Consider the following 9,632-nt stretch of genomic DNA (forward strand, 5'->3'; position numbering starts at 1 on the left):
GATGGGGGAGGCGGTGGGTGGGCGCTGCTCTCACGGCGCCGGTCCTCCGCCGCTCTTCTAGCTCCGCGCTTCCCTCTCTTGCAGGCTTGTTTCGCCTCGCTGGTGAGCCAGGACTACGTGAATGGCACGGACCAGGAGGAGATCCGCACCGGTGAGGGCTTAGGGTGGATGGTGGGGTGTCGCCGCGGCGCCCAGTGGTCCCGCCGCACGCCCGCCAGGGCGGGCTGATCTCTTGGCGGCTTTCGGGCAGAGCCAAGGTGCTCTGTCTCGGTTCGGCTTCACAGAAGCTTCGAACACGCCACTGTTTTATTCTACAGGCCTGAAATACCGAGGGGTATGGCTGGGGGGCAAGGCTGTGGGCCAGCTTCCCCTAAAACTACTCTTGAAGTTTTGCAATTGCATTTGGGCTTGGCTGAGGGGTGAGGGGGTATGCGTTGTCATTTGAGGCCAAAAGAGGTTTAGAAACCATTTTAGGATCTTTGAACGGTGACTCTGGGATGACTCTGGGCTAACTCAGGGTTGCTCACCCCTTCCCAGGCGCAACGCTGTTCGCAGCCGTGGGAGATTCACGTGGAAAGAAACCTCCCCGGGAATGACGGGGGTCTTGTGGAAAAGTCTATGTGCCAGCCGGCTTCAGGGGTTGTGTGGCGTTACATTAACGTGCAGTGAAATACATGGTTCAAAAACTAGGAAGCTAATACGGTGCTTTATGAAGCTAGGCAAAGCAATAATAAAAGGTGGAGAGGGAAAGCCTAGATTGTTTAGTAACCATGCTTTAAGACGTGTGTGACAGGCACTTCTGCGGGAGGCGTAATTCATACTGAGCTGGTACACACAGAAAGCTAAAAAAAATGGCCCTTGACTACTGTTTAGGATCATACTTTTCTCTGAAAAATTTTTGAAGCCTGACTCTCAAATGCCATTTTGAAAACAGCATTTTGAAAACTCTTTTCTGGTTATTGGGTCGTGTTCATGTGCTGGGATGGGCTTTTATTATCAAAACAGTAGTGCATAACATATGAAGGCAGAATATTCTCCTAAATATGTCTGTATTAGAACCTTACATTGAGCTTGTTGCTTGGGCGTGCAGTGAAATGTTTTCTTTCTTCAGTCAATTTCTCAAGTTATTTTATCATTCTTTGTAATTGTCAAAAATGCAATGAAACTTGGGTAAAAAGAGCTGCTGTCTTGCACCTTTTTAAAAGAAGTTCTGAGAAGTTCACAAAACAAAGTTTTACACGGAGACTTTATGCACATCCTGGGTTTATCAACGTTTAATTTTAGTAAACGTGAAGATTTTTGTTCTATAAAGTACTGTGAAAAGTGTTTTTATAGCATGCAGACAACTACCAGTATCAGCTTGATACTTTTTTTGAAATCCTTTCTATTTTGTTATTTTATGTTTAGGTGTTGATCAGTGCATCCAGAAGTTTCTGGATGTTGCAAGACAAACGGAATGCTTTTTCCTACAAAAAAGACTGCAGCTGTCAGTCCAGAAACCAGAGCAAGTAATTAAAGAGGTATATTTAAATTAATTACCTATGCTGTGCTAGATCGGATAGGCTGTGTATCAGTACAGTTGATCACCTTGTTCACATTAATTTTGGGTTTCTTAACATGATGCTGTATCTTAAGATGGTAGAACTGTTAGCATAGCTGTTATCATAGCTTTTGCCATGAACCTGGGGCAGCTGGATGCCTTCTTCTCTGGAGTACTGGAACACAGATGATAGTTTCACTGGGAGAAACAAACTAGTTAGATTTTGCTGAGAGTCATGATCTCTGAAATATGTGACCTGGGAGAGTGGAACTAAGGTATTCACAGTGCTGCTCACAAGACACCTCATAATTAGAATCCCTATAAGATCAACTTGAAAACTCAAGCTAAAAAAATTACATGCTCTTTTGGTGAGGTGATTATTCTTATGTGAGGTGGTTATTCTTATGAATACTGTCTGTTTACTAATACACATTTTTTTCATCCATAGGATGTTTCAGAATTAAGAAACGAATTGCAGAGAAAAGAAGCATTAATTCAGAAGCACTTGAGTAAACTCCGACACTGGCAGCAGGTCCTAGAAGATATCAGCGTACAGCACAAAAAGCCTGCAGAAATGCCTCAAGGTCCATTAGCTTACCTAGAACAAGCTTCTGCTAATATTCCTGCCCCAATGAAGCAAACATGATCTTTGATTTTACATATCTGAATATTTTCAACAATGCAAAGCAGTGGTGTTGGTATTACTTTGTATGCTTTTTGTTATAATGTAATTTGTACTACAAATATAAATAATTACGACAGTTAAGCAAAATAATTTTTTTTTAATTCTTTTTTCAAAAATACGGATTGGTTTTATATTTCACTGGAAAATATCCAGAGTTGCTATTCAGGACGCTTTCTGGTAGAAGTGTGTTTTCCAGAATGCATCCTGTTCCTTCTAGAAAAGGTGGCCCTAGCTTTCCCCTAACTAAATCTTTGCTGGTATGATGAAAATACTTTACTGTTTGGTTTTACTGGAAGATTTAAATGTTTTGTGATCCAGTAATTGTCCTTAGCACCCTTAGAATTGTCTGTATCTAGATCAGCTCAAGAGTACTTCTTTATAATTAAATGAGGGTTAATTTCTTCATGGGTATCTTTCCTCCCATTAATGAGTTATCTGGCATGATCTGATGAATGGAGACATTCGCCTGCTTTCCATTTTGGTGGGTATAAACAGTATTGAAAGAAAATGTACAAGTACGTAGTTCCCATAAATCAGGAACTTGGTGTATCAGTCTGACTCACAGTTCAACATAACATAGCACTGTTTTGCAAAACATGGAAATGGATGATTTACAAGCCAGTTTTAATTTTCATACTTACATATTATCCTAATTTGTTTTACACGTATTGAAGTGTAACAGGAATATTTTATCACAATGCTGACTATACAAAACAGCTTATTAATCAAACCAGAAAGTATTTCTAAACCAACCTGCTATAAACATGCTATTCTTCGAGGGATACTGCATGCTGTACAGCTTAATATAACAAAAACCTATTAAAAAGTTTTAAAATTACATTATTATATGCAGCAGTTATTTTAAACAGCTGATGAAGAAAATGTATAAACCTACAAGAAGTGTAAGATCTTTTTTCACCTGAAGCCAGATTGACAGGACATATCGGAGACCAAATTGCATATTCAGTTACAACTGTAGAGTGGTACAGTCTCTTGATGAAAAAGGGTCTTCACATAACAGTATCCAGAATTTTGCTTTTTCTTCATTTTTTACAGAGATTGTTAAAAAAAAGAATTTTTCTGAAATCCATGCCTATAACTCCATGGTAATTAGATGTAAGAAAGTGTAGTTGTCCTTAATTATTTACTTGGAAACTACATAATTTTTTTCTAAATTGTATATGGGATTATCATTTCCGAAAAGAAAACAGAAACACCTTTTCTAGTAATTCTGAGAAGTACGGAAATAATTTCCTTTAAAATGAAAAGTATTTAGTAAACCATTGTTGATGCTGAGGGTCTTGGTTTTGGTCATCTTTGGTCTGTGGTGGTTCATTGCCATGTATCCTGTGCAAATAAATATGTATTAGCATCACTCACTCACTTAAAATCTTACCAATACTTAATACTTTTTACTTGGAAAAACTCATGATCCTATGAATGGATCTGTGCTCACATGAACTGGATGAGTCCAAAAGGTGCCAGCTACAGTTTCTACTGGGATCTGTGCTAGGCAGGTAATGGGAGCACTGGTAATAACACAGAGGGAAGCATGAAGGAGAGCTAAACAGCTGTGGAGAAATGTTTGAACACAATTCTTGACATCTCAAAAAATTAAAAAAGGATGCTTCAAGAATATGAAGTCTTGAAAATCAGAAAATGGCATCTCCAATTTACTCTTAAAATATGAAATACAATTTATTCAATAAAAAATGGGTAAACATTTTATTTGGAATGGAAAGATTTATCTGAATATTAACTGGCTTTTATAATCAATCCTATTACATAGTCCCTGATTTTTCAGCATTCTGGATGTTTTTTTAACATACTAATTTTGATTAGCTTATAGTAGCAAATATGACTTCACTTATGATTGATTGTTTCAAATGAGTAAGTAAGTAGCAGCCAAGCTACTCTCAGTCTCCCTGTATGTTTCCCTTTAAAATACAAAACCGATTTGCCTTGGCAGTCATCTGGCACGACACAGAATGCTTTTATCTTTAAGATGTAGGAATTGCCCAACTGGATCCAATCCCATGTCCTGGGTTATTGTCTTTGGCAGCAATCAGCACCATCTGCCTTCAAGGAAAGAACTCTGCAGCACGCGCTTTACAGGGTAACTAATCTCCAGGAGAAGACAGGAGAGAGGGCTGGCTTTTGTCCTGAAGTATAGCGGTAGGGTCTTTTTAGAAAATTACTTATTATAACTGTATAAAGTTAACTAAATCAATCTCTTGAAGTGATAGTTCAGTCATATTTATAAACCACTAAACATTGCTTAAATAGTTACTCAATTTGAAGAAAAATTAAAGCTTTTCAAGAAAAAACATCAGGGTAAGAAGTTCTTGGTTAAGTATCTGCTAATCAATTTTTAAGTCTCTAAACCCTTTGCCAAAGGATTAGCCTAGATTCATTCAAATATCTACTAAAGTAAAAATATGCCATCTACATCTATGAAGTACAAAGTGAAGAAAAAAGTAAGAAGGAAAACACATCCTTAACAGAAACACTGATACGTGCCCGAAGTTTTAAATGGCCATGATTACAATCAACAACATTCTTCGCTAAATACTTGCAACTCCTCTGTTTATTTGCACCAGGAGGATTTGCAATGGTAAGCTCTGCTGAACAGTGATTATAGCCTGCTTCTGCAGTAAAGTTCTGGGTCCTTCTGCAGAGAACTCGACACATGAGTTCACTGCACGACAAGAACCTTACGTCACTGTTTTATTTCCAAATTGAAATAATTTCTAATGTGTTTGAATGCCTACAGGATTCTGAATACCAATTCGTTTATCATCTTAAAAGTCACTGCAAAATGGACAAATACCTTGTGGCAGCACTGCTGTCTGAGGACTGTGGTGATGGAGAGCCCACCCTGAGGCAGCCAGGACTCCGGTCTAAGCTTGTAGATTTTGTTATTTGCGAAGTGCTTCTTTTCGATCTCAAGTCACAGCTCAAAAAGCTCTTTGCGTAGGAAGCTAAATTCGGAACACTGACAACACGACTGGGCACCTCAACTTTTTTCTTCTGCTGTTTTTTATTGTAACAGAAAACTTCATTACACATGCATTTTTCTTTATACTATAAAACCTCAACAATACCTCATTCCTAGATATCTTGTGAGGTACAGCCAAAAATGAAGATTCCCATCTTTTTCTGTAGGCATTTAAGATAAATTCTCAGGTTATACCGTGAGGATCCATGGATGAGTTAGTCCAATTAAAACAACTTGTGTATTTGACCTTGAAGTTTTAGATAGATCAAAGTCTATAGCTTTGCAGAGCTGTTAGGTGCTTTTCACCACCTTTACTGCCTTCTGTCCATGACTATTTATAGACAGTATCATATAGAGGGGCTGGAATGACAAAGGGCAAATCCTCAGCAGCCCAAACACAATTCATGATTTTCCTTGATGCATGCAATACCCCAAATAGCAACTCCCAAATCTGCAAGCAATGGCTGTGCTTATCCCAGTGTAAGACTGACATCTTTGGAGTTCTGTACTTGCTTAAATACCTGTATCTATGTGCATATATACTTCAACTGAAGTTATACTCAGCACCTAACTGTATGTTGGCTTACTGGAAAGAATTCTACTGAATAACATTACCATAAAAAAATTAATGAGACTTTTTTTTTTTGTTCTGATTATCTGTATGATTCAAATAGCAATAAAACATCATGATTCATGATTTTAATTGCATTGCCCATCTTACCTTCATGGAAGGAGTCAAGCATCCTCTATTAGGGTTAAAAGAAAATGATCGGTTCCTGTAAGATTCAGTGTTGGCTGAAAGTGAATGCTGAAATTTCCTTCCTTCCTGAGGGGAAAGAAAGTTATGGAAACATCTATTCATTGTAAGTTGGAATATATGGAAACATGTATTTGTCCAAGTATTCCAGAACAGAAAGAATCAGTCTGAAGCAAAGTGTGAAACACTGAATTCAGCGTTCCAACAGATTCCAGATTCCATATAAAAGGAAATCTTACCACCAGCTGCTTGATAATCTCTTCTTTCTCACTTAATTTGTCTTGCATAGAGCTTATAAGGTGTGTATCTTCTGATCTGGACTCCCACTTTCTTGACTTTTCTTCCAGTTCTTTAAGTCTGTCCCAGAGAAAATGCAGACCAGAAAAAACTTCCTCAGACCAGGTTCAAGATATAACTGGGCTGTACTCTACCCTAAATTCCAACCCTAAAGTACAGGGGCCTTTCTGATAAAACAGTATTTTTTAAAAATGGGCATCTGTAGATTTATTACATATAAGTATGTTATGGAGTTCCAAAATAAATTGCCACCATAGTTAACCGTACAGCCCCCGAACAGTGTAAAATCCAGCCTCTGGTGTAAAATGCTAATCTGTGCCACAGTATCTATGCATGTCTGCATTCAACTATTCGTTCTCTTTTCTGACCCAATAACTTTAGAATCCACAGGCTAATTCCAACCATATTTCAGAGAGGCCTCAGAAATACCCAATTCCTATAACTTTCATGAAAAGAGAGGCTTGGATATACATGCTGCTTTAGTGAACCCTCTAAGACAAAACCTGTAGTGTGAGTTTAGCTCTTTAAATGTGTTGATCAGGGGAAATGATTCAAATGAAAACTTACACATTCTTAGATATGATGTGGAAACATACATTTGATTGACCCATGAGAAAATAAATCATTATTTCATCAGCCAGGTTCATGAATTTTGCTGCTTTAGAAACTGAGACACCCCCCAGTCTTATACTCTTTAGTGTATCTCAGAGTTTAGATAAAAAGATAAATCTTAACATCTGAATTGTTTGAGACCTGCTTACATGCAAGTAGCTCTCTCTTCTGGACGTATGCCACACAGTTGGAATAAGAGAAAAGGACAAAGGATATATATAATCACAGGGATTATTTCTGAGGGGCCTCTCCTGGACAGTCTGAAGCACCACAGAACTACTTAAGTCCACAGGGGGCTGCAAAGTGCATTTATTTACATGAGCTGGTGGGGGCTGTCCTGGGAAATTTGTAAGGGAGTGAGAATGAGCAAGAGCTTAACCTCAAAGATGCTACTCTGCGGAACAAAATTAAGTACATGATCATGGATCAAGGCCTCTGGTATCATGTGTCACAAAGGTGATTTTACACTTTATAAAACTGCAAGATGCTAAATGCAGGTTTCAATGGAACATTGTAAAACCATATGTGTAGCGCTTTACATTAAATTATATTCAGTGTTTATTACAACATAGCTAGGTCTTTTTGTGTTTGTGAAGGAAATACCTATACACTTCTAATTCAATGCTTACAATATTCTACCTATTAGTAATAATAAAAAAATACATACTAAGAATAGGAATTTCAAACAGAACTCATTGCCAGTATGAGCCAGAGTTTATTTAGACGACTTACTCAGTTTCTAAGGAGAAAATCTTTGCTTGGAGATGTGCCCGAGTGCTGCTGAAATCAGATAATATGCTTTCAATTTCCTTTCGGTGATCTTGTTTCAGTATGTCCAGTTCTTTTTTATACTTGATACTGAGGTCTTCTACCAGTAGCCTTGCACTGGTATTAAAATATGTCTGAATTCTCATGTTTCAATACTAGTTTATTACCATTGATCAAAGCATGCAGTTTTGAGGTCTTTTATTGACTACTAAGGTAGTTAACTGGGCACAACTCTGGGTTTCTGCTTACTAATTTGACTTTGACACTTCAGTTGCAGCCTAAAGCAGAACCACACTAATACTGAGAAAGAGGATAATTATTTGGAGACTTTCAGCTTTCAGGAAACAGGGACTATTCTATATAATGATGCTATTGATATTCTATCTATGGTTAGTTTGTACATCAATCTTAATGGTCAAACATGACAACAAAGTACCACAGGAACTCACTTGTATTAAGCGAAATTATTTTGAAATCTCTGGGATTTTAACATGAGGCTCTGATGCTGCATTTCCTCACATTATGGCATCAGAAACATTTAATACTGCCTACACAATCCTAAAAATAATGTGAGAGTGTGCAAAAGACTGTGTGGTGTTTAGCTGCCTGCTGGGTTAGACCATGACACTCTGTTCTGTTGCTTACTGATTAAAATGGAGACTCAGGGGATTAACAATTGCAATTTTCAAAGAAGGTATTCAGTTTATCTTAAAAAAAAAATTCCAAGCCCCTTTTTCACTTGTTTCTGAAATGCTTCTGAGAAGGCCCAAAGACCCACGAAAGGTTTCTGCCCTTTAAATTAGAGCATAGCTATGGGAGTGATTGATTTGGCACTTGGCACAAAATAAGAAACAGAAGAATAAAAGAAAAATGGGAGCAGAATCCTTGAAATGGATCTTCAGGGTAGAATTAAAGCTTTCCTTCAGAATAGCCATTCTGGGACTTTTTCGCTCTTCCCATAAAAAAAGACCTTTGTCTGCTCTCATCCTCCTCCTTACCCAAGATTTCTGTACTGTAGGTGGAATTCACACAATTCAAGAGAATGGAAATGGGAAATACTTCCAACAGTTTACTGGTTTCACTTACTTGGAAACAGTAGGAATAGTAAATTTAAATAATTGGTTATAAAAATTTGTCACATGCAAATAATAAGCCACTATCAGCTTTCAAATCAGAAATAATTATACTGCATAAGACAAGGTCACTGTTGTTAAAAGTAACAGTAAAAAAGTTGTTATTTATATGCACTCACCAATGTAACTGTTCCCCTACACAAACTATTGGTCCTGCAAAAGCAAAACAAGAGCTGCTATTTAATGTGCCAGATCTTCCACAGGTTAATTTCAGAGCAGCCTGTATCAGATGCCTAGGACCATTTGAGTTCTTAGGTTCTACCTCCTGTTATTTGAAGGATTTCTCCTTACATAATTTCCGTTAATGCTTCCTTCTCAAATGCTTATTGTAGCAGAGCTACACCATCTATCCCCCGTAAAGATCATCCTCCAGCCCAGCAGCTTTAGCATTTGAGGATTTTTAGACCTCATCACTGACATGTGAATAATTCTCTTCATGAACAGAGACTCTAAATTTCTGCAAGGTAGCCGGAGGGCACCGATGAAACTCTCTGGTCTGCAATTCTTTCTGTTGATCTTGCTTCAAAAGCTTGAAATGAAAGTCACTTTCAAGTAACTCTCCAAAGAGTGCAAAGGAAAAAAAAAGTTTCTTTCTCATTCTTTAAATATCTACTGCCTGGTAGACAGCAACAGAATTTCTCTGGTCACTCTGACAGTCTGCTCAGGGACACTGTGTCCCTTGACTGCTTTTCTCTTGACTATATAGGACATAATTTTAAAGATTCCTTTAAGGGTATACTCTTCAGAAATCCTTTTATATATAAAGCTTGAGTAGTTTGGGGCATACTACACTACTGTAGAAATGAACTGAATTAGCTGGCTGAGGTCATTGCCGGACCACT

At 37.9% G+C, this 9,632-nt stretch overlaps 1 protein-coding gene across 1 annotated transcript; it reads left to right on the forward strand.

The window, feature by feature from the left end:
- Positions 1-61: 61 nt before the first annotated feature.
- Positions 62-2,308, forward strand: MED28 (mediator complex subunit 28; the record flags this gene model as incomplete). The annotated part of the gene is made up of 3 exons (XM_010189845.1): positions 62-151; positions 1,408-1,520; positions 1,989-2,308. Coding segments are annotated over 3 exons (401 nt in total), but the record flags the coding sequence as incomplete, so codon positions are not given.
- Positions 2,309-9,632: the final 7,324 nt, after the last annotated feature.

This window comes from Mesitornis unicolor, unplaced genomic scaffold (assembly GCF_000695765.1).
Source record: "Mesitornis unicolor isolate BGI_N332 unplaced genomic scaffold, ASM69576v1 scaffold49788, whole genome shotgun sequence".
NCBI classification, from domain to species: domain Eukaryota; kingdom Metazoa; phylum Chordata; class Aves; order Mesitornithiformes; family Mesitornithidae; genus Mesitornis; species Mesitornis unicolor.